This window comes from Sebastes umbrosus, chromosome 10, assembly GCF_015220745.1.
Source record: "Sebastes umbrosus isolate fSebUmb1 chromosome 10, fSebUmb1.pri, whole genome shotgun sequence".
Lineage (NCBI taxonomy): Eukaryota > Metazoa > Chordata > Actinopteri > Perciformes > Sebastidae > Sebastes > Sebastes umbrosus.
In genome coordinates, this window is record NC_051278.1 from 28387215 (window position 1) to 28413507 (window position 26293).

The following is a 26293-nucleotide window of genomic DNA, read 5'->3' on the forward strand; positions in this document are numbered from 1 at the left end:
CGCCGATACGTTCCATCACAAACTTTTGGAGTAATCTTGCTAACAGACAGACCAACAAACAAACCAACGCCGGTGAAAACATAACCTCCTTGGCCTTTGTGGAGGTAATAACAGACATCAACTCAGAGGTAGCTGGTAGGCCTGCAGAGTGCCAGACGTACAGAAGTACATTCAGATTTAGCCTCAGATTGAGGAAAGGCAGCTCATTTTCTACACTGTAAGCAGATGAAACTCTTCAACACTGACACCGACTCTGTAATAGTACATTCCTTAAGCTCATCCTGTGATAAATTAAGGTAATTTTAAGATCCAAATCATTTTTTTCCTAATGCAACAGAAAAAAAATCAAAGCAAGCATTCACAATTTCAAATATTTTAATATTTGATACAGTCATTGTTTACATTCCAATGTGGATATAGGTGTATAAAAAAAACTCACGATTACAAAGTGCAACCTTTGGCTTCCCATTTCTAATTTGATGTATTGATATCCTCAGTCTTCTGCTGTAAAACTCTTGATTTAAAGGGTAGCTTGTGTATTTCTCAACCCTATTTTCCCATATTTTTGTGTCTAAATGACAAATTGGGAAAACAATTTCTGAAATTGGTCCAGTATTGAGGGAGAGCGCTGAAGACTTACAGGCTGCAATATGGTGCTGTTGGGGCAAGCTGGCACCGTCATTCACATCTACTAAAGGTGCTTGTTTTTGCCGTGACAGGCTCCGATTGTTATTTCTATGTGTCTGACATAATGGAAAGAGTGTCGCTGCCGGAAGACAACAGTGGAAGAAAGGAATATATCCATGGTGGAAACGCGAGTGCCAGCCGGGCAGAGTTTGTTGTGTTGGAGTCAGGGTCTGAAATGAACCCTTTTCATTTCATGCCACTGTGACAGGCAGGTATTTTTTTATCTGCCACTTTTGAAATCGCTGCGCTAAATGAAGGAATAACATTTTAGATCTGAAGTAATTCAATGTTTGATATATTTTACATGAGAAACATTGTATACATGGTAAATTACAGTGTTCAAATTCGGGGGGGAGAGCCCTATTTTACAGTGGTGGGAGGTTACTGTACACAGTACTGTACTGTACTTTGTTACTGTGATCTATACTGGTTATTTGCATAAAAACACAATTCAAATGATGAATATTTAAATATTTGCTTTGATTAGAATTTTTTTTTGGCATCAGTAGTTTTAATGATGTACTATAAGCTGTTTAGAGGTAGTGTTAGGATGTTAAACAGGTCAGAATTCTCTCTCTAATATCTATTTATATCGCTGTAAAAACGTCTCTTTCAAACAATTGGATTTATTCAAGTTTCTCGCCAAAAACTTAATTTTACGAGATTACATTTGAACACATCATGATACAGTTGTAATTTACTGTACCTTCACCCAATGGTCATTTTACTGAGCAGAGCTTGAACGCCTCATAGTGTGATGTAATGGCACCTCCGTTAACGTTGGTAGCTCCGTTATTTAGTCGAGCAGGACTGTGCTGCCCACCGGCTGCTAGCGTTTCTAACGCTCCTCTTGCTGATTTCAACACAGGTTTGTTGTTCACAGTGTAGAATTATCAGGGAAAAATAGGGTGTATCCCCTAAGGTTTAGTAGTAGCGCCGTGCTTTTGAGCGCTTTTCTTTCTCTCCGCCGTGACTTCGGTCCCAAACAAACTGAAACATGATACAGCTTGCGTATGCGTCATTGTGCATGCGTTACAGTCAGACAGCATCGAAGAGGAATCGATAGACACGGAGGCATGAGATACCAAGGAATCGGAAAACTACAGTTCTCTATTTCCATCACTAGCGTTTTCCCTGTCTGCCAAAGTGGCGGATGGCCGGTCAATTTTACCTGCCACTGCCAACAATTTACCCGCATTTGGCTGGTGCTAATATCAGACCCTGGTTGGAGTGCAGAAAGCGTAGCTTAGTGTTATCTACAACATTTGGCTGAATATTCAGATGATTTAGTCAACGAGACTTCTTCTTGAACGGGACTTGGACACGATAACAAACAGACCGGATCAAGTGAAAGGTAGAAAGGTAAGAAAAACATTTTATTTCTCTGTAGGGTCCTTTTCTTTCTCCTTCTAATAACAATCTGAGCCTGTCAGTGGCAAAAACAAGCACTTTTAGTGAACGTAACATTACGTTGATGTTTAGCGGCTGGTGGTGGACCAATTTCAATAATTGTCGTCCCCATTAGTCACTTAGACACATAAACATGGGAAAAGAGGGTCCAGTTTAAAAAATATAGAGGTTACCTTTAAAGGTGTTCAACAATAAACAAGGCTGATCACTGCAGCCGAGTCTCTGTCTGCCTCTGATTAGTCTTTACTACTGAGTAGCCTTCAGAGCCACAGCGTTTGATTTTTCCCAAGAGGTCACTGTGATTGGTCACGCAGCTTCCCGCTCAGCTCCTGCAGTTCAGAGACCAGTTGTTCCAGAGCAGCGACACCGTCCTGCAGCTCGGCGTGGACCTGACCCGTGGCCACATCTGTGTGCATTTGCTAGAACGGAGTAATGTGGAGGAAAAAGATTACATAATTATGTAATGCACTGAAGGGTCATATTGTTAACATCATTCATATTTTATTCATTAACAGTTTTTGGATGATTTGGATGTGCAAATGAACAGATTCTGAACCTCAACATGCTGTAATGTGTCAAGGATCCCTTAAGGAGGGGTAGGGGTTGGGTTACAGGTAATGTTCAGAGGAATATAAAAGGTCAACAGTGAATGCCACATCATTCTGAAAGCTGGGAACCTGAAGATTCATTTGAGATACAGCTCAGCACTGTGTGTCGAGTTGTTTTAGACATAAATCAGGAATATAAATTGAATGAATTAAACCTCTTGAAAATCTAAATGGTACCGAGTGAGGTTTCTCCTCTGAAACGAACCATCTTAGGCCGAACATATAAACACAGCTTACATTCTCAACTGGGTGCAGGGAGGTCACAGTGACAGAACATTTTTATGTTTTAAGGGGGACGTTATTGAAATGGCGCTATGGAATCAGGAATATGGCATCAGCGAACATGTTGGAATTGATAATGCCAAAGATATGTTTGAGGTCATTTAGAAAGTGTTTCTATTACATAGTTTGCAACTGTAAAATGTCCTGCTTAGTACATATTTTGGACACAATTCTTTAGGTTCTCCAGGTTCCCAGCTTTCAGATGATGTACACCACTTCTATGTGACATCTACTGTTGACCTGCTATCTCCCCCTAAAGACCCCCCTGTACCCACCCTAAAAGAGACTAAAATGGGTCTATTGTGGGCCTCAGAGGGTTAAAGACACTGATGCAAGAAAACAGCAATAAAAGGTAGTGAAGTCTTGATGTCATGCTCTCTACCATCATTGGATATGAGTCATGGGAAGCGGGGAGGTGGACTGTACCTTAGCTTTGGAGCTCAGACTCTTGAGGCTGAGGCGGGTGGAGGAGAGCATCTGAAGAGCTTCTGTTGGATTACTCTTCTTCTTACAGCAACTGATGGTCACTGAGAAACAGAGAGAGAGATTCAGAGAATGAATCAAGGATTTGAACTTTCACTTTTCTGTATGTTTATACTGTACTAGTGCAGTGCCCGTTCTGAACGAGCCGATTGCTTGGCCTCCAGTATTGCTGCTTGCAGATTTCTGGAGAACCACTCACTTCCTTGGGTCCTGATCAATACACCTGCCATGACATGGTTGCTTCCCCAAGCAAAGCTAGAGTGTACAGTGTGTGTCATTTAGGTGCAAAAGCTCACATGGACATCGATGGAGAGTGAGCTGTACCCAGCATGCCGTTTGCCGGCGTAACAGTTAATATTGTAGCGAGCGACGGAGAGCGAGCTGAACCCAGCATGCCGCTCAGCTGTGTAATAGTTAATATTGAAGCGAGCGACGGAGAGCGAGCTGTACTCAGCATGCTTTTCAGTGGTGTAATAGTTAATATTGAAGCGAGCGACGGAGAGCGAGCTGTACCCAGAATGCCGTTCAGCGGTGTAGCAGTTAATATTGAAGCGAGCGACGGAGAGCGAGCTGAACCCAGCATGCCGTTTGTCGGCATAATAGATGATTGTCCTAGGAGTTGGAGGACCAATACAGGATAAAAAGCTGAATGGATTTTCTCTGGAAAGGGAAAATAACTTTAAATTTGATTGATTGATATCATGTTATAGAGGATTTGAAACCACGTTTTCTGAGGATTTAAGCTCTGCACCACACTATTTCCCCCTTTTTTGCCAAAGAGTCCCAGGATCTTAGCTTTTACCCTGTCAAATCTGCAGCGCATTATTACACCATTTCAGTCGGCAAATACGAGGACGTAAGCATGACTTCCTGTTGATCATATGGTAACACTTCATTTTACGGGTAGGCAGTAGTTAGCAAGTAACGTCGAAAATTACTACAACATTATTTAATAATTATAATCCTCTATTTCCCAATAAGCAGTAACATATAGCTGGTCATTTATTAAAAACATTTCCAGGAAAAGTATACTGAGTTAATAGATAGGCATGATTACAAACGCTTCACTTCCATGTCGGCCGGTAAATAGATAATGGGCGGCTGTAGCTCAGTGGGAAAAGTGGTCGTCCTCCAGCCGCAAGGGTGGCTAGGCTCAGCCTTAGAGAGAGGTAGAGGTGCTCAGACATCCGGAGGTAGCTCGGAGTGGAGCCGCTGCTCCTCTCCAAAAAGGAGACTCAGGGTACGCAAGGTATAAAAAGATTATGCGTACAGCTACCCTGGAATAAAACAATATGAGCGTTTCTGTGTGGATGGTGGTTGTGTCTATAGCTGGAGGGTGCTCTCACCTTCACCCATATTGATGGCTCTTTTGATCACCTCCTTGAAGAGACCAGGTTCTTTCTCCCAGCCACCAGCCTGAACCTTGCAGCGATGAGCCTTAGACAACATCTGTAGAGCCTGAAAAACCACACAATAACACCACCATTGTAAGAGGTGGTGGCACACAGAAGTCAAATGCAGTCACGGCTTTTATTTTTTCCTTTACTTTCTGTCTTTTTGTCCTGGGGTTTTAATTATCGGTTGGTTCAGCTGACTGTGATTCAAGCAGCATGGTGAAACAACATGGTTTAAATGAATTCAATCACTGCGAGTCAAAATATTTAAAATATGAATATTATCGGCACCAACCTTTTCGTTGTCCTCTGGGATGTCGCTGTGACCATCTCCGTACAGCAGAGCGTACTGCTGCCATATCTCACTTTCGCTGCTGTGGCGGGAACTGACCCGCCCCAGGAGCTCCTTCAGTTTGGACCGCAGAGTAGCTGCCTGCCCGCCCCGGTTGTCCGTCAAGTTTTCAACAACTGCTCTGACCAGGATCTGCAAAATCTGTAATGGGGAAAAACAAACGATGCGTACGTCAGATTTGTGTTCAAAGATGAATCACAATTCGTAGTCTCAACATCGTTATGCGTGATGTCATGGGGTTGGGTTTGAATTCCACATGCAATCCTTTAATTACTGTTAGTTAAGAGTACCGCCAAAGAAACCAAAGAAGGAGAGGCAGGATGGAAAGCAACTGGGTTTATGGGAAATGTGATTTTACTTTTCACAAACACTTGCACTCACCATGGCATTGGCGTGCGACTGCAAATTATCATCATCGTGGTCTCCCTGGTTTATGGTAATTGTTTCAATCTACCACAGTTATCGACTACGGATACCTTTGATTCCCTAATATTTGGCCTTTGATGAAGACTAAACTAAATAAAAAAAGTAACCATTGAAAATGAGAACTATGAGCAATTGCATTAAATTTTTCGGCACCAAATCAAAACTAAACAGCAATGCGACGGATGGTAAAACAAGCAAATGAACTAATGACTTTGTTATCTGTCCTGCATTGGAAGAAACAGATTAATGGACTAAATACAACCAACAACATATGGGGGTATATATATTTTTTAAGCAGAGGAGGACAAAGGTGTGGATGCAAAGACAAACACATTGAGAGTGGCTCTGAAGTCAGTCTATTTGATCTGACAATTCTTGTGATGAGAGTGAGATTAAATCCATAAATATAACTATGTTTGATGTATGCTGTCCGTCACTGTGGTTGAAATTGACATTAGGGCGAAAAATGAATGGATGCCTTATTTAAATTCCTGCTGGATCCAGTTAAAGTGTGAAATTAAGTGGAAAAGTAATAAAAAAAAAGGGAAAATAACATGAAAGACAGGCCAGAATTTTCTACTTTTACTTTTAGATCACAAAAATGGAAAAGAGGAAAAACTCACAGGAGTCGGTGTATAGCGCCTGTGTGTGACTGTAAAGTTCTTGTGTATCCCATTTAACCCCCATGAGACATAAAGCTGAGCCATGTGACCCTTCAGCTCCTTTGAAATATCAGCTAGTCAAAGCACTTCTGTCACCAGCCTTCTACACATTCCATAGAGAGGAATTCATGGTGGTCCCGCTGCTCTAACTCTCCTGCTCTGGGCTCTGGGCTAATAACAACCACAGTGAAGAAAAATATAGAGTGACACCACTATATATGCAAAACACAATTGAAAGGTGAGAGATGGATGTTAATAAAAATAGAAGGGTGAAATTGGAACAGTCATTTGAAGTAAGGAGACTGTTTTATGTTACATTTTGAGATGAGGATTTGACAGGTTTGTTTCACTGAGGAAGGCAGGGGAGAGGGGACAGTGGTATAATTAATCAAAGCTGCCCTGCACAGAGAAAAACAGGAATAAGTAGTAAAATGTTAACATTTTGAAATAAAAACACTGGAATGGCGGTGTAATTGCGCCGCAGTAAAGTTATTTTTATAAAACGGTCGCTCGCTATATCGTGACACTAGTACATGAATAAATGCTACAACTCCTCAAGACACGAGCCCAGCACGGCAGGGATTTACGTCTCCGTTACAACAGAGCTACCTGCTTGAGGGTGTGTAACCAAGGCTGTGACTAGTGGTCAAAGGAGCGGCTGTAAAACAATGATTAACACATTTCATTTCCTACATTCTTAACAATAAAAGTCCCTTGTTATTTTGTTAAAAGTCCCTTGTCATTTTGTTATTAAAATCAGGAAATGTTGTTTTTTCATCAGCAGCAACTTAACACGACTCCTACGCAGCTGAAAACAAAACCGTAAAATAAAGCAGATCTTTTAAAAGTACCAACAGGGAAGCAGGAGATTCAGTTAGAAGCTACAAAAGTACTGAGAGAGCTGAACACAACACCGTCTTTCTCTCTGGTCTCCTTGCACGCTTGTTTTCATATCGCCCCATGCCTTGCTGCTACTGACCTTTTCAACTTTTACATCTAGCAGCCTAATTGATGCGACTGATGGCGGCACAACCAACATGCAGGGTGAAAAGTTGCCTAAAACAAGGCAGACGAAACAGGGATACACCAAAAAGGAAGAAACTTCATGTAAAATAATCTGCAATTACTCTCAAAAATGTGAAATTGAGGTAGTTTGGGTGTTTGTCCTGAGAAAACATGATGTTTCTTTGAGTCACAGCTGTGATTTTAACCAGTCCCACTGGGCTGAAAGAAAAAACTACAGGACTAACATGAATACAGGGAAGAAGCAGAGAATTCGTATCGCTCTAGATGAGCCAAATATCGTCATTGAATCGTATCGGAACCATGGAAATTGATCCATCCATCCATCCATCCATCCATCTTCAACCGCTTATCCGGGATCGGGTCGCGGGGGCAACAGCTCCAGCAGGGGACCCCAAACTTCCCTTTCCCGGGCCACATTAACTAGCTCTGACTGGGGGATCCCGAGGCGTTCCCAGGCCAGAGTAGAGATATAATCTCTCCACCTAGTCCTGGGTCTTCCCCGTGGTCTCCTCCCAGCTGGTCGTGCCTGGAACACCTCCCAAGGGAGGCGCCCAGGGGGCATCCGTGCTAGATGCCCGAACCACCTCAACTGGCTCCTTTCGACGCAAAGGAGCAGCGACTCTACTCCGGGTCCCTCACGGATGACTGAGCTTCTTACCCTATCTCTAAGGGAGACGCCAGCCACCCTCCTGAGGAAACCCATTTCGGCCGCTTGCACCCGCGACCTCGTTCTTTCGGTCATGACCCAACCCTCATGACCATAGGTGAGAGTAGGAACAAAGATTGAACGGTAGATCGAGAGCTTTGTCTTCCGGCTCAGCTCTCTTTTCGTCACAACGGTGCGGTAAAGCGAATGCAATACCGCCCCTGCTGCTCCGATTCTCCGACCAATCTCACGTTCCATCGTCCCCTCACTCGCGAACAAGACCCCGAGGTACTTGAACTCCTTCACTTGGGGTAAGGACTCATTCACTACCCGGAGTAGGCAATCCATCGGTTTCTTGCTGAGAACCATGGAAATTGATACCTATCGTATTGTTGTAAAAAACGTATCGTTACACCCCTATTAACTGGAGAATGTGACTCCTGGAATTGACATGACGCAATCAGCTAGAGAAGATGTATCACTCTGTTGGAATTGTGGGAGCTACTCAGAAACACTTGCGATTCTCTGGATATAATGTCATTGACACCTTTGGCTGTGTCTGTCAATCACGTGACCCCTGCCTTGCAGGGCGTAGGATTCACAGCTCTATGATACAGTATATTAATTCCTTCCACTACGTACTGTCAGAGATTGAAGTATAATGTCGTCTAAGATAACATTAAGTGCAGTCCTTTACCTGGATGTCCTTGTATTTTTCTCTGAGGTCCATCAGACGATGGTAGGCCTTGATGGCTTCACCAAACTCCCCGATATCAGTGCTCACAACGATAAAGTTCTCCCAGATCTGCCATTGTTCGTAGTTACACTTCAGGGCTTCCTGCAGGGTACGAAAGGCTTTGTTTCTGCCAATGAGACAGACAGGAAGAGAAAGACCGAAACAAAAGAGTTAGCAGTGCTGCAAAAGTGCTTCTGCTGAACAGGCAATGGAGCTAACCTGGTATTAATAGAAGCTTTCCTGCTTTTCTTCTCAATTTCAGGCCTGACAGCACATGAGTCTGGTGTAAACAAAGGCTCAGAGACATTCAGGATTCACTGGTTACCTCTGTACTCTCACAGCCTTCTCTGCTAGGAAAAAATGCACAGAACAAGAAGCCACATCTGTGTGAACAAGACCACGTCTTTCCACGGCCAGAATCTCAAAAGAACTCCGGTGAATGAAAAACGTCACCTGTGATTTGGAACCCTAGGGTTCATCTGTTTCAATTTCGCTGTGTGATCTGAAAAACATAAATGTATCTTATGGCAACACTTTTGCCATAAAATACATTTTTTGTTTTATGCTGTCAAATTGGTTTCTCGTTTAATTTATTTGCAGCATCTTTTCTTTGTTTTCTTCATGTGCTTGTTTTGTCTTCCTCCTGCACATAATTCTCTTGTCCAGTAAAATTGCTGCACATGTAGCAAAAAGGATACAAATACACTATGACCACTTTATTAGGTACATCAGGGACCTGGCCCGGATCCGAGTACACTTGTCCCCAAAGTCCAGTTCGATTGATTAGTGTGAACGCTCCGTACCGTAACTCGGGCACGGTTCGTGAATGTTTTCAGGGGCTGTCAGTATACTTCATTGGACTCCAGTCACCAGATGTGGTAGAACAAGAGATTCTCAGCATGAATGTGCCGTCGACATACTGGGAGGGGTCTGCCTGCAGGGCTCCTCTGTGGAGCCGCTTCCGGTGCATGCTCCGCTCTGAGGGCAGCTCCACCGTCAGGACAGGAAATAACGGGTTTTTGTTTTTTTTACTTCTCGGTTGTTTTCTCTACTCTGCCCTCGCGAGTGATTGTGGTAGTTGATATGCATTATCCAAAGTCTAAATGCATGAGTCTCTCAATGGATTCATATTCCTTAGCTTTTTAGCTTTCAAAGGAGACCAGATATATGCATAGACGCCTTATGGTTGAGGAGCTATTCCTGATTCATACTGTATGTTATTTTAAAGGTTTTTTCCTCGGGCTAAGGCTTAAGAGGCTAAGAACGTTATGACATTCATACTCATACTCACTTCTTTTGGAGGCGAATGTAGGCTGTAGATAGGTTGTTCCATGCTTCTGCATTCTGAAAAGAGAAGGGGGTACAGAAGGAAATAGAGGGAAAGAGATAGTAAGGAAGAGTTGTAAACAACAATAATAATGATAATGATCAAACATAAAGAAGTACAGCAGAGAAAATGCAATTTTCAAGTAGCCACACAATTATTCACAGAGGCAGTCAGAGGGTGCAGGGGTGTGTGTTCAGTATATGAGTGTGTTCTAGACAAGGAGTGTGACTGAAGGAACACAAGTGTTACATGTAAAGTGAGAAGTTGATGGGATTGTTGTTTTTTTCTCCATGCACAAACTTGTACTTTTCCATGTTATGATATAGTTACTGAAATTTTGCGTGTGTGTAGGTACTTACATCTGGCTCTAGTCCCACACACCTCTGGAAAGCCTTGGCAGCTCCCTCATAGCCCTCCAGGGCAAAGTAGGCACAACCGAGGGAAAACCACACACCGAGCTGTCCAAACAACACACACACACACACACAACACAAAACACAAATGGGGGTGAAACAATGCAAGTGAATAATATATATATATATATATATATATATACTGTGTATATGTGTATATATATGTATATATATACTGTGTATATATATGTAGTGGGGCGGTTAAGCATAACAATTGTGCATTTTGAGATAAAAGCAACAAATTTGGCACAGATGTAGGTTTATATATTATGAAAAGATATAGATATCGCGCCACCAATTTGACCCCTAAGGGGGCCGTGACGGCCTTTTTCCAAAATGGCCAGATCAGATGTCAGAAGATCACAGATATGTTTTTTTTTTTTTACCTCTTTATTTATAAAGGGTGTTTTTTAAAAGCTCTTAACCCGAGAAAAACGCAAAAACCAAATGAAAGGAGCATGGTCACTTCAGGGTCAAACTTCACCTTCACCCCCTTGCCTTCACGATACAATGACAACCAATACACCGTTAGAACGGCAAGAACAGTCGAGACACCGGAGTTTTGGTCGGAGACGACAACGTTACTCGCTCCGGAGCGCCGTCACTTCACTCAGCAGAAGGAAACGTCACGGGAAACCTCTGTTGGTCTGGAGGAGCTGCAGCATTTATTTCTGCACAAACATCCACTGTACATTCACTAGATATTCTCAGAGCTAAATTAACTCTTCTGCAGTGTGTAGTGTGTGCGCATGTACGTGAGAGGTGGAGCGAGAGAGCGAGTGAGAACGAGCGCGGTGTGTGAGTGAAGGCAAGCAGGCAGGCAGAGGAGCAGAGTACAGCAGAGACTCCGGAGACCAAAGCTACGGTCTCCCCTGTGTCTTCTGACCGCGGCCGGGAGGCTGGAGCAAGACGTGCTTCACTAGATAGAACTTTTGCGGTTTTGGTGCTTCTGTGTAGTTTGTGTTGGAGTTTGAGTCTGAACAGCGTAGCCACACGCGAGCGCGCATGGGACATCGACCCGCAATGATTTATACATGTAAGAAGTTACAAATAATCCCTCTAATGGAGTTTTTCTTTCAAATAAATTCATATTGAAGCAAAGCAGAATCTCATTAGTTTTGCAAGTTCAATTTTTTTCTAAAATGTCAGTGCTGTGCCCGTACCTGCATGGTGTTGATTTTGAGCGACTGCTCAAAGCAGTCCGCGCACTGCTGGAACTCCTTGGCGCGGAGGTGCAGCAGGGCTTTGGAGCGCATGGCTCTGGCGCTGCGTTGGTTTGACAGCTCCCACGCCCGGTCGTAGTACTGATGGTCCCTCAATATGTCTCCCAGGAGGCAGTACAGACTGGGCGTCTCCTTCTTTTCCAACTCACTGCGAACAATCTCCTCGGCCTGGGCAAAGGGACGAGGAAAGGAGAGGGAAGGTCAGCGCGGAGGAGGAGATTAATAAGGAAGGAGACCGTCATTGTAAGGTGAAAGAAAACAGAAAAGAAAGAAGTAAGGGATGAAGGGAAAGATGTTAAGAATTGTGAGGCAGAATAAATAGAATAAAGTGAAAGAGGTAATGAGTACTGAAAGGACATGAACAATAAAGTAATGGGAAGGAAATGAGGTGTAAAAACACAACAGAGGGGATTTGGGAACAAAGTTTGACAGAAAAACAAATTAAGGATTATGTTACGATTAAAGTGGCTGTCACATAACCTGTGGACATTTGCACTCGTTGCACCTCACCATGCCACTACATGTTTTGGTGAGGCTCACACTGTTATCACGATCAACTGCTCATTTTGTAGTTCAAAGGGGTCAATGTCGGTAAAACTAGAATTGCACAGCTGTACACGGGCCGTATGTGTGGATATACAGTATGCTACTCGGGATCAAGCTTGTCCATGTGAAACAGTAAAAATAAAAAGAAGAAGAAAACTGTAAGAGCAATCCAACTTAAAATTCAGTAATTAGTAAAGCAGTAAAAATATTTATTTTGAGTGTGCATGAAGCACAAGAAACATGTCATTACATGGGGAAATATAAGCTTCGAGTTTATCTACCAACAGATGTGTATTTGATCAGAAGTCGGTATGGTCTGTGTGTGTGTGTGTGTGTGTGTGTGTGTGTGTGTGTGTGTGTGTGTGTGTACCTTGCCATGTTGGCCCAGCCTCTCATAGCAGATCACTACATCCTCCCAGAGCTCAAGCTTTTCATAGATGAGCAGAGCTGAACTGGTGCAGCCGAGGTCCGTCAGCAAGCTGGCCAGCTGTTTCTGGAGAGGAGGAGAGAACAAAACAAGTCTGAGAGGCTACAACCACGCTAGCGGCTTTGCAATGTTGTCAGCATGCAAACATGCGCACAATAACAACGCTAACATGCTCATGTTTGGCAGGTATATTGTTTACCATGTTCACCATCTTAGTTTAGATAACCAGCACTAAACACAAACTATAGCTTAGAATTGAGATATTTCACTCAAATGTCAACCTGCTGGTGGGGCTAGAGCAGCGGTCAGCAACCTGCGGCTTTTTCTATGGTACGGCGGAGTATTAGGGCCACATTGGGGGAAAAAAATTAATCTGACATTTCGAGATAAAGTCATAATACTACGAGAATAAAGTCATAGGTTTACAAGAAAAAGTTGTAATATTATGAGAATAAAGTCAGAAGTTTAAGAGAAAAAAGTCGTAGTATTATGGGTAAAGTAATAATATTATAAGGTAGTAATTTGACGTGTTATTTTATTTTATACTTTATTGTCATAATATTACTACTTTTTTCTCTCTCATAATATTATGACTTTATTCTCGTAATGTTACTACTTTTTTCTTGTAATATTATGACTTTATTCTGGAAATCTCAGATGTTTTTTCCCTCAATGTGGCCCTAATACTCCATAGTACATTTGCACTTTGGCCCTCACTGCATTAGACTTATATACTATGTTCCAGTCTTTGAAAATTTAAGATGCTTTGTGGTTCAGCAAATGTGTCACGCAATGTTATTAATGCAGTGTTCTATAGCTCCTGCAAGACATATATATACATTGCATTAATATATATATATATATATATCCCATTTCTCGTCGTTGCTTCAGAGTCGTCACCTTCTGCACATAGTGCTGAAGGTAAGTCAGACGGACTGTAATCGACCCAGCGGTGATTGTCCAATCAAAGCTTAGAGGCTGTAACTACACTCAAAGAAGGTCTGTTAAAGGTCCCATATCGTGTTCATTTTCAGGTTGATATTTGTATTTTGTGTTTCTACTAGAACATGTTTACATGCTGTAATGTTAAAAAAAAACTTTATTTTCCTCGTACTGTCTGCCTGAATATACCTGTATTTACCCTCTGTCTGAAACGCTCTGTTTTAGTACATTTCAATGGAATTGCAATGGAATTGGGTTGCTAGGCAACAGTTTGGGTCCATGTTTACTTCCTTTCAGCTGATGTTATTTACATACACTGCAACAGGAAATAAACTGGGACACATTTAGAATGTTTATGTTTAAAACCGTGTAACGGTCTAAATATTGTATATTTGTGACATCAGAAATGGACAGAAATCCGAAACGGCTTGTTTCAAACGCACAATTTCTGAATACGGGCTGTGTGTATTTCTCTCCGTATATTGAGCGTTTTGATAGTTTAACAGTATTTATAAAGCACTTAAACCTGCTTTATAATATAAAAGACATGAAAATCTCACTTTTTAGGATTTCTCCACATGTTGAAGCCGTGTGCAAAGAGCACACGGATATTCTGGATGTGAAGAGTTCGGAGTATAAGAAATGGATTAACAGTGTGTTTATCTTCTCTAATGTAAGCTGTTTACATTAGCATGCTAACTTACTACCAAAGTAGTGATCTAAGCATTAATTCTAAGGCATAGCTTTAGCTAACTATTATATTTTGTGGGGTCACAGGTGCCATTAGAAAGCCCCGTTCAGGAATGGAACAGCCACTGTGCGGAAGCAAAGATGCTACTAAATCACCAGAGTTATAGTTATTATCAATATAAATCATTAGAGTTTAATGCTAGCTACTGCAGCAAGTAAACACCTGAACAGCGTTATGCATATCTTCCTATGATACCTGGGATAACTAGCTCTATACAGCCCTGCAATACGAGAACACTGCTGCTATTTATTTCCACGTCTTCTACATGTGTCCTCCACTGGAGACTTTTTATCCTGTTGGACCAAAGTGTTGGATAGACCAATCAACAGTCTCAACAAGCCTCCGCCCATCTTTTACTGTTATTAGTGTTGCTGAGCATATTAACGTTGTCACTACGAGAATGTTAGTATGATGATGTTATCTAGCTGGAATGTGTTTTTGAAAATAAAGAGTTTGCTACCTGGACATCCCATCTGGGGGGGGCTTGGCAGAAGTAGAAGCCCTTGAGCCGCTCGGTCACGGGACAGTTCTTGTCTTCAAAGTGGTCTACTATCGCCTGGAAGAGGAAAACAGAAGATTACATTTTGCATTTGCATCACATTTTCAAAAATCTGTGTTCAGCTTTTCAACAGATTAAAATAAAAGGTAAATCATCTCCGTTATAAAACATAGATTATTATCAGAGATATTGAGACACACAGCTCGGCCCACTGTCATCCTGTGTGAAACCTTCCGCAAAAAACCTTGGGATGATTTTTGATTCTGCTTTTAAGTTTGATAAAACAGATAAACTCTGGGATGTGAGGCAGCTTCTTCCAACTGCGAAGCCTAGCAGAAGTAAAACCCTTTTTTTAATCTTTCCAAGACTGTGAAAAAGTGATCCATGCTTTTATTACTACTCGCCTTGACTACTGTAACTCCCTCTACATGGGAGTCAGCCAGTCTTCACTGTCACATCTGCAGTATGTGCAGAACGCTGCCGCAAGGTTTTTAACTGGTTCTCGGAAACGTGAGCATATTTCCCCCGTACTCGCTTCACTCCACTGGCTCTCTGTCACTTTTAGAGTTCAATTTAAGACTTTATTATTTGTCTATAAAGCACTTCATGGATCGGCTCCCTCCTACCTATCTACCCTTTTAACTCCCTATATCCCACCTAGGGCACTCAGGTCTTCCGACCAGTCACTTCTGGTCGTCCCTCGGGCTCGGTGGAAGCTCAGTGGCGACCGCGCCTTCTTCAATTGCGGGCCACATCAGATCTGCTCCCTCTAAGGAGTCTTTCAGAGCACAGCTCAAGGCCCACCTCTTTTCTTTGGCTTTTGAATGCACTTAAATTGTGATTACTAATTGGCCTTTTCTTATGCTCGTAACAGTCTTTTACTCATGGATTTTATCTTGGTCTCTGTCTGTGGATATGTGTGATTTTGTTGTCTGCTCTGTTGACCTGTTTTTATTCTGCCTATGTCTGTAAAGCACTTTGGTCAGCTCATGTTGTTTTAAATGTGCTATAGAAATAAATTTGACTTGACTTGACATTAAATATAATTCAGGAAGTCCAGTTTGAGTAACAGATTTAAACATTCGAAGGCTTATCGGATACCAAAACACTGCACAGTAGTTTATAATACTACGAGGCAGTGATTTCACAACTCTGGAAATTTTAACACGGTGGCAGCTATTTTATGTTTTGTTGTAATGATTGTGAGGTAAACAGTAGAAATACGGTGTTCGTGTTACGGAGTAATCTACCAGGAATGTGCGCTTCTCGTATTTCATCAGCCGACGCAGCATCTTGTCGGACGATGCTCCGCCGCGGTCTGGCAAAAGTTCAAGGAACTGTCTCCTTACTAGTAAAGACAATGTAAAGACTAAATGGATATGACAATACATTTTGGTTTGAGACATGCTGTCGGAGATTTTTCCAGTGGTATACTGACATTTTTTTCCTTGGGGGTGGTTAAGCCACCCAGAGTAACTAAATATGAGACAACTGAAACGCCATTAGAATAAAACAGCAACTCAAAAATCAAGTTTTCATGTTTGTTTTAACATTTTAGCTCATAAAATCTTAAAAAAAATGTTTGTTAAAGAACATACTTGTAACTTTTAAATTTAATCTTAAATTGCTTAAAACTGAAGATGCTGAAAACAGTCACCTAATAGCAGTTTCAATACACAGACGTTGGGATTAACCATTAGTACGAGCATACAGCATTATGTTGATATATGGTGTATTTCATCTTACATGATGTGTTTTGTTGGTATAGAGAAAAGGATGGAATGTGTTCCATTTGTTCAATAAACCTGCACATTTTATAGGAAAGCACTCCAACTACATAAAGTGCATCTAAGAAAATGACATCTAGTGCTTACAGTTCTACTTTCAGTACTCAGCCTCAAGCCTGAAAGGTCTGAGTATAACAGAAGAGCAATCCATGGTTTATTTATTTATTTAATTCAGCAGGAGCACAGCGACCGTCGTCTTCCAGCCAGGTTAGGACATCTTCATCATCTTTTTCATAATCCCATCTGTATTAGGTCTTTCACAGCTATTATTGATCAACATCCAAAATAACATTTGGAGCTGCGGTGGATTAATGGTTTTGTTTGTGCTCAGGGTTGTTTTGAAAGAGAGAACAAGATTACTCAATAACTCACTGGCATCGTGAGCCGGGTCGAGCTCTGCAGCTCTTTTGACTAAAACATCCACACATGCAGATCAGATTACTTACTGGAATGCAAGTATTTGGGATGGATTTAAATGGTGTGTGTTAGGGAATAAAAGCAAGACATGTGCATTAATCCAATGTAATAAATGAGCATGACTTTTGCTGACTAGATGAATAAGTACATTCAAGTAGACCGATCGAAACGGCGCAAAAAAATGGGGTCAAAAATTGTGTGAAAAGAATTGTGAAACTGTATCTCAGTCCGTACATGTGGACTCAGATTTGTGAATCCTGTGTGTGGAGATTTATTTGCAGTTCAATGCTGTCCTCACTGAGCCTCGAGTCTCACATTATGTATGATGGACGCTCGACTTGTTTCAGTAAAATATGTGTCTCAGTGAATATGTAGCTTATAGGTTTATGTTTCGCTGAGCAGACTGAAACATAAAGTAGAACTAGCTAGCTAACGTACAACAATTAGTGGAACATGGCTGTTAATAGGTAGCTAACTGATGACGGGCGTCAGTTGGAAACCCTTCTTTGAATACTAACTACTAGGGGTGGGATTAAAAATCAAACCAAATGTATAAAATAAAATAAAATATATATTTTTTTTATTAAAATCAGATTTATAGTTAAAAATGGCCAACATCCTGTTGTGGGTTAAGAGGATGGGCCCGAGAGACGTTTCTTTAAGTCTACATATGATACATGTCCCTACCAAGTTTGGTAGATCTAGGTGAAAAGTACTGCGACTTGCCCCATTGAAATTTTCTAGGGGGCGCTATCGGCCCCCCTTCTACACCCAAGCACAAGAACAATATCCGTTAACACATTTTCGCACTTTTAATGAGTGTGCCAAGTATCATTTGATTTTAAGCAACCCCAGCCCCTCAAAAACAACTTCCTGTTTCATGGCGAACAATGCTTCGCCACGGCAACGGTGTTTCATGAAAACTCAAAAGCTTCGCCGTCTGGCATGATGAAGGTCTTTCCATTTTCGTGACCAAAATTTGAGGTGGATCTGGTTAACCTCCTAAGAGTAGTACTGATTAATTTGTGAGATGCAAAACATGATATTCTCTTTTGCCAGTAGGTGGCGCTATGAATATCAGCCAAGGGCTCTTATGCAAGAGAAATTTGGAGCAGATTGGAAAATGTATGTCAAAGTTACAACAACTTCCTGTTTTTTTGGCTAAAGGCGCTTTTTTGCTGCCACGGCAACGTTGTTCCATAAAAAAAAAAAGAAGCTTTTAATGACTTTTTTATCACGAAGGTCTTAAAATTGTAATGACCGAATTTGAAGTAATTAAAGTGCGGTGCCAGGAAATGGCAGAAATAGTCCTAAAATCGCACATTTAATTCAAAATGGCTGACTTCCTGTTGGGTTTAAGATATACCTCCAGGAGACTTTTTTGTTCATCTGGATATGATAAATATGCCTTCCAAATATCACACATGTAGGTGAAACCACAATGAGGGGCTCAATTTTAGCAATTTTGTAGGGGGGGCGCTATCAAGCCATTTTGTAACATCTGAGCACAAGACCAAGAAAAAACATTTTTTTTCACCAGTCCTGACACATTTCCAACCTTAAGCACCATAAGCCCCTCGGGCCCTAACAATAACAATCATTTAAATCTCAATAGGTCCTTGGCTCCGACTTAGTCGGTGCTTGGGCCATAATAATCATTGGAATTTCAATAGGTCTTCGGCTGCATGAAATAGTATAATAGTGTTTTCACTGCCTGAATCACGAGAGCTGCCCGTCATCTCCCCTGAACATGTGCCTGAGGCCGTTCGTTTTCCTGTCTATAGTTGGTTTATAACATATAGTTTGCATCTCAGGTTTTACTGCCGTTTTGTTTGTGCCAATGCAAAACTGGCAACTGGCAAGAAGCAACACAAAATCTGATTCTAACATTCTTGTTCCATTTTGTGGGCACATGTAACATATATCCATATATATACTGTACTATATATATATATATATGTATATATATATATAAAAAACAGAATTATCTGTAGGGTAGGCCCTTGCAGGTCAAAGCACCGTCTGTTTTCAGTACTCCTGATGCTTGGACTCTTAATGAATATATAAATATAATCCCCCTCCAACACATCTCCTTACCTGGGTTTGCATCATGGCTCTCTCGACACATCTGGAGCTCCCTCTTTCTAGTTTGGTCCTGAGGCAAAGTGCTGTGACTTCTATCGCCCAAAACTTAGGCTGAGACAGAATACACTGCAGACAAACATGGGAGAGACAAAGTGTGTGATAATCTTTTAGACGAAATGAATACATTTAGGATGCATAACAAATCAGAATCTGAGACGACAGTTTGTCCAATTCTGATGATTTAACAAAGTCAAGGTTGGTTTGTTTATATGATGTCAGTAGGGCTGTAAAGAATGCCATTTTTTTACGTCATATTTTATGATATCATCAACCCCCTCCCCCTCACCAAAAAAGAAAAAAGAACTAAACAAAATCCTCAATTTGAATAATGTGATTCGTCGGATTCAATGAGTTAGTCTTTTTTATTAAATCAACTTTCTTAAATGAATAAAATGTCAGTTTCATTAAATTGCTTTCAGACTGCCCTGTTAATACAGGTGCATGTCTTCCTTTGTGTGCAGCAAACAGGAGACTTATATATATATATATATATATATATATATATATATATATGAATGTGTTATTTTTGCCCATTCTAAAATGGTGTATCTGAATATTTCTGCATACTGGGGTCCCTAAACAGTCTTTGAATTACATAAATTGGGTATCACTGTAAAGCTGAGACTGTTGTGGATCCAACGAGCCCAACTGTATTCATGTGTGATGATGTTAGTCCCCATAGTAAACATTTCATTGTAGTGAGACCATTCTTTTTTAAACTCATCCCGGGGACCCTCTCTATTCTGGAAACCTTTGGCTCCACTTCCGACTACAAACTTAACATACCTCAGAGTTAAGATAACACGCTCTCTAGACTAACTTCTTAAAGCAAATTTGCCCCCCCCCTGCTGTCCCAGATGAAGCTTGAGTTCCAGATATGGAATAATTGGTAACCCTTCCTTTTACAGTCCCCTAATTACCAAGTATTTACCCTGTAAATACATGGTGCATAGTAGTATATTATTTGGTAATCACCTGTAATCACCACTGGTAAATATGTAGGTAAATACAAAGAAACTACAGATGAAATACTTCACTATAACCCATCAACTCAAATAAGTTCTGTGTAGTTGTGACTGGTTTAGGTTGGTAATAACTCAGATATAACTGCGTACTTTCTAGGAAACTAGGCAACTTCAAGTTACAATTGTAGTTATCCAAGGCTACAGCCCAAGTTTAATTATGAACCTTCTAGAAATTTTCAATAAATTACATTTTCTTATATAGTTATTGTTGATGGCTACACCCAATTCTAATGGGTTCATTAGATTTACCTTAGAAACTATGTAACTGTTTTTATTTAAGTTGAAAGACTATATCAATACTTACCTGGTAACAACCTCCACGGGCACAGTTTTCCTCTAGTGTCACGGTACATCTTCTTAAATACCGGGTACGTTCTTTCAGTTTATTTATTAAGTAAACTGAAACTGTACTGTAAGAGGATGCCTTGTTTGTTTCTATAGTATTACCACATTCTTATCATATTATTTGTAATAGATTAATCCCTCTCCCATGCAATCAACACAAACTACCATACGCATATGTTCCACAATATTACTAAAAACATGACAATTTACTCAGCAAATGAGCTGAAACTGTACTGTAAAAAGAAGCACTGTTTGTTTCCATGGTATTACCGTGCTCTTACCATATTCTCAGTAATAGATTAATCACTTTCTCACAAATCAACACAATTTACCATGTATGTTCTGCGATGTTACAAAGGAAGACATTACAATTTACAGAGTAAGTGAAACTGTACTGTGGTTTCCTTCCCCATGCAATATAGACAAATGTGTACTGTACAGTATATTCCATACTGTTACTAACTAAAACATTTTTTGAACAAGTACACTGAACCAGGAGATATACCATACCATAGTTTAATTCATATTTTAAACATATTTTTAATGTGTAGTAAGTGAGATTAGCTTATTGGTTTGAGACATGAAAACTGCAATGTGGACGCTTTATTTTTGTTCTGTAATTATTACAAACTCTCATTGTCCAATGCACACTGTCAAATACAACAGAAAACAATCAATCCAGCCCAGGTTATTATCACACTACTGTAAAAACAAAAAAACTTCCTCTACTTGTTTCATTGCTTTTGAGATGAGCTTCTGGTTGTTTGCGTTAACAGTCACATGACAAATGCTTAGCATGCCTTTTCATTTGATTCAGTTGATGGGTTATAGTGAAGTATTTAATCCGTAGTTTCTTTGTATTTACCTACTTATTTACCAGTGGTTATTACCAAATAATATACTACTATGTACCATGTATTTACAGGGTAAATACTTGGTAATTAGGGGACTGTAAAAGAGGAAGGGTTACCCGCGAGAGAAGTAATGTATCGATGAAGACAGCTAGACATGTGACAACCATCTAACCAGCCTGCAAATTCCTGGATCTACATGTAGGCTAGGAAGATGCCTGCTCACAGAGCCAGCAGCTGCCTGCAGCTTTTCCATCCCATGCAGTGACAATAAAACGCTGCCGGCTCATTGCTCAAACTGGGCTCCGAAGCTGGACGGATGGATGGATGATAACTACAGTCCAACTTTTCAGAAAGTGATGAGCACAAAACAGGCCGAAGTTAGACTTACTGACCAGAATCCAGGATGTAGGAATCGGAATAAGGCATAGGTCCAGGACGGAGGATGTTTTTATTTTATTCTGACATGAGCTGAACTGCAACCAGGTACTTTTTCAAAAATAATGTATATTCAAATAATGTTATTTTTTAGTTGTCTAGTTTTTTAGTTGTCTAGTTTGATTAATCGTTTAGTTCTAGTTAAGATTTATATATTGTTCAAAGTCAAAAGGGCTTTGAGATTTTAATATCAGTGAGTGATGTTCAGAGAAACAAAGGTTACCAAAAGACGCATCAATACAAATGAATGTACGACTGCTGACTTAAATAGGTTCAAACTTTGAATTGCAAATGCATGAAAATCTATTGTATCATGTATTTCTGATTTAGTTTTATGGGCACAAACCGAGCATCTATAACTAGAACGTCACAAAGACAATAAACAATTACTTACAGATGTGAAGGCCAGAAGTTCCTCTGCTGTCAGTTTGTGGACGGGGTTATTCTTCTGGAAGTCAGTGCTGCAAGACAACAGTGGGTCTTGGTCAACACTGAATGCTGATGTTTAGCAGGTATAATGTTTACCATGTTCACCATCTTAGCGTAGCTTGTTACCATGCTACATCGTGAAATTGGCTAATGGTTCTGTGATTGTTAGGCTTCTTCAGGGGCAGGAACAAGATCGTGGACCCGTGGTTGACAACTTTGTGTCCTGGTGCGAGATGTGTCATCCCTTCACCTAAATGTGGCTAAAACTAAGGACTTGATTGCTGATCTGAGGAAGTCATCACTGTTGGGTCTCACCACTTAAAATGGTGGTTGAGCTGGACTCACGACAAAGTGAGATGCCTCCTTAACATATGGGCTGAAGAGGATGACAGCGTATTCCTCGAAATGCCTGCATTAATAAATTATGTAATACCCGCTGTCTCTACTAAAGTTTGCTGATATGTGCTCCAGATCAACACCAACATGAACAGAATCTGACGGTGCTCCATGATTCATGATATCCAGCTAGAAAATCAGGAGCGGTTTATTGTATCTATTGTCTCTTTACCTGCCAACTGCCTGACCAATAACCGAATGACATTTCCACCACATGAGTTTTGTTTACAATTTCTGGACCGTTTGAGTTTTGTCTTTGTGAATGCAAACCGGACAATGTATCATCTTCGCATTGGTTGGATTCAGGAACCGGACCTTTAGGTGTGAGCCCGACCTTAGATCAACTGATTTAACAGAATGCTGAAGAAACAGTACTGAGGTCTGAGGTAGAGGACTTACCAAACGCCCAGGATGACGGCCTGCTCCTCAACGCTGAGGTCAGGCAGCTCATGTTGATCTGGCTCCGCTAAATTGATCTTATCCAGCACGGTTTCATCACCAAGACTGTAGTCCTGTAAGCACATGGAAATACACACTGAGTCAGATGTGTACATACATGCTGCAGCCACATATATACACATATACTGTATATATATATGTAAAGCATCAATGACCAACAAAATACTAGAGAGTGCAACACCGAAGCTGCCATTTGCGGCCCCATTTTGTATCATTCAAGCAGAGCTCAACAGTCAGTCATCTGAACAACAAAAGGTTTAATAGTAAATGAAGTATAAAAAAAATAGCAAGTTGGAAAGAAGACAAACAGAGCCCATACCTTGGGCAGGCTGGCCTGAGGTGTGGGGGTGAGACTGGCCTCATCATCCATCTGACCGGGCTGGTCCTGCTTTCTCTCGACATCAAGAATGAGCTGAGCCAGGTTCTTTTGCTGGAAATGGGTCCGTTTGCCAAGAGCACCTAGATTGCCCAGATACAATCGGCTGTTACATTCAATCAAGTTATCACTAAGACTTGATAAATATGGGCTCACGCCAGGTTCACAATGGACGCGGAAGCGCCGCGCTGTCAATTGTTGCGCGAGAAGTAGCCTGGCCGATCACGCCAGAACCGCATTTCTACGCTCCACAAGCGATTATGCTCTGTCTGTCTGTCTGTCTGTCTGTCTGCTTTTCTGTCTGCTCGTCGGTCTGCTCGTCTGTCTGTCTGTTCGTTGCGCTCGCTCTCTGTTTAGACACGACTAACAAATATCTGGAATAAGTAGCCTAAACGACAATGACAAACGAATGTTACGATATTGCAACCCTAGTTCTAGAAGCAGGGGCGGAGCCCTCTACTGAACTCTATGGGTAATACTCTCCTCCAATCATGAGACATTCAACCACTGATTATTTACTTAGCCGGCCAATCAGGAAGCGCCCGCCTGAATATATGTGGACCCCACGGTATACAAGTCATCTTACACTCTTCAGCGAGCGGCACAGGAGCCCTTGTTAGAGGGCTCCGCCTGTGCTTACAGAACTAGGGTTATAATATCATGACCATCGTTCTAACTCAAACAGACTCCCCCCTCTACTGGAATCTATCACAACACATCACATGACCTGCGGCTGCAGAATCGGATTACTCATTTGGCTGATGCTACGGTCCAGAATGTTGGTCTGAGACGGCGGGGGCATCAGGCAGGCTAGCTGCACTCACAGTTGAAATAACTAAGCCTTCCTGCTCTCTGACCAGCCCGTTGACTCGGGTGGGCAGCGATGCCCTTGTGAAGGGGAGCATGCTGGGTAGATGCCTCCGTGCAAACGTACACCGTGGGGAACTTGAAACTCCAGGAGAACAGCAGGGAGAGGGAAAGGAAAATCGAAAGCATTGGCGAGCATATTGCAATATGCATATTTTATCATTCATCAGAATCAGATTATTTATATCACATTTAATATATAATTTATATTGTTTATCGTAGTTTGTCACATTTGTTTTATTGCCACATTTGTCGAAACGATTGCTGAAGATCACAAGCCGAAGCTCCGCACCACTGCCAATCCTGTGTGAACAGCCCAATTGGTTTACGGGGGCGTCAAAAGGACGTGAGCAGCACTTCTCCGAAAGTCGTGGCGCTACGCGCCAGTGTGAACCCAGCGTTAGGAGGGTCATTACCGGGTATGAAAGCCTCCTCTTATGAATTTTTAATAAGTCATTCAATTATCCTCCAATACCAGATGATGCTGTACTCTACATACCAGTCGTGTTGATATTAAGCCCCGAGAGCTCCTGGGCCTTCTTGATGTGTTCCTTGGCTGGCTGGTAATCATAGTAGGTCAGACTAATGTAGACACACTCCAGGTGGAATTGGATAGCCAGGTTTCTCTGCTTCGACAACAGAGACTCGCATTTCAGCACTGTGAAAGAGAACAGAGAAGAATTACAATTTTTTCTACATATAGGATTATGGGCCGCCTCTCTTATCAGTCATGGACTGCTTTGCTTTGGAATACCTTATTTTTTTTTGCATTTAAACAAGCACTTAAAGCACTCAACAAAAAACACTCCATCCAGATATTAGAGGAATGTTCAAAAAGAGTCAGAGGCTACTCTTTCCCTCGCCACTACCTGCTGCTCTGCAGCCGCTCTGTGAGTGTGACTCTCCGGCTGGCGAGTGAGGTATGCCCACTGGCGATAGTGGAGCTTTTTTAACTTCAAAAAGGCAGATAATCACAGGTTCCCATTAATATAATGGACATTTGAGTTGTGATATTTAAACAAACCATCTGTCAACAGAGAAATAAAAGCCTCTTGTCTATGAGACGGGTCTCTAGAAAGAGCTACAGCTCATAGCAGTCTGTGAGAGTTACCGCCCGGCTGGCCAGGTAGCAACCCCCACAGGCCTTGGCTTGCTGTCACGGCAGTTTGTGGAGCTTCTAAACTCCGAAAACAGCTAATTTTTAATTCACCATAAATTTTCGTAAAACTTCCAATATTCTAAATCTACACAGTTGATTTCTTGCCTCAAAAATTCTACGAAGTGAATTTAATGATGAAATAGCTACGAAAAATCTAAAAAGCACGTGCTATTTTTTGGTTGCTGTTGTTGTGGCCATAGACTGCTCTGTTGGCGTAGGCGAGGTAGACTGGTCCGATGCATATTGGAGATTTTTTCCAAATCCGCACAACATCTGGGTATTTTTGGCTTACTGTAGATTTGCTTTTGTTTGCATACTGGATTCTATTTGCTACATTTTAGCCAAATCAGTACGTACTACTAGTAAAGTATGCAGTTTCAAATACAGCCTTCCTCTTTCATTAGTGATAGTTTGCCCCGCCCCGACACTGAAGCACACTTATTGTTTTTTTGCTGTATCGAACTTGCAGCGAACCGTGACTCCTAAACCCGTATGAACTGAACTGTGACGTCTGTGTACTGTTACACCCCTAGTACAGGGATGTTCACATCATAGTGTTCACAGACCTTTGTCGATGCAGCTGTGGGCCAAGCTGAGGAGCTGCGGAGAACAGGCCTCCAGGATTTGCTGGTGCAGGCTGATGTAGCGCAGGGTCCACCAGGACAGCAGCTAGAAATACACAAGAAAAAAAAAAGAGAAAGAAACTAATTAGAACGTGAGAATAAATGAAAAAAACCTTTCAGTCCATAAACTGAATTA

At 41.4% G+C, this 26293-nt stretch overlaps 1 protein-coding gene across 1 annotated transcript in view; it reads right to left on the bottom strand.

The window, feature by feature from the left end:
• Positions 1–361: 361 nt before the first annotated feature.
• The window catches only part of ttc27 (tetratricopeptide repeat domain 27), a 36635-nt gene continuing 10703 nt past the window's right edge, over positions 362–26293 (bottom strand). Inside the window, exons 5-20 of the mRNA XM_037782875.1 lie at positions 26101–26203; positions 24875–25033; positions 23452–23591; positions 23073–23185; positions 22243–22309; positions 19142–19255; positions 14802–14897; positions 12592–12714; positions 11616–11843; positions 10399–10497; positions 10004–10056; positions 8674–8839; positions 5160–5357; positions 4817–4928; positions 3414–3514; positions 362–2516 (exon numbers count right to left, since the gene is read on the bottom strand). Coding sequence (XP_037638803.1) covers positions 2391–2516; positions 3414–3514; positions 4817–4928; positions 5160–5357; positions 8674–8839; positions 10004–10056; positions 10399–10497; positions 11616–11843; positions 12592–12714; positions 14802–14897; positions 19142–19255; positions 22243–22309; positions 23073–23185; positions 23452–23591; positions 24875–25033; positions 26101–26203 — 1998 coding nt within the window. The 3' untranslated portion in view covers positions 362–2390. The remainder of the gene's footprint in view (positions 2517–3413; positions 3515–4816; positions 4929–5159; positions 5358–8673; positions 8840–10003; positions 10057–10398; positions 10498–11615; positions 11844–12591; positions 12715–14801; positions 14898–19141; positions 19256–22242; positions 22310–23072; positions 23186–23451; positions 23592–24874; positions 25034–26100; positions 26204–26293) is intronic.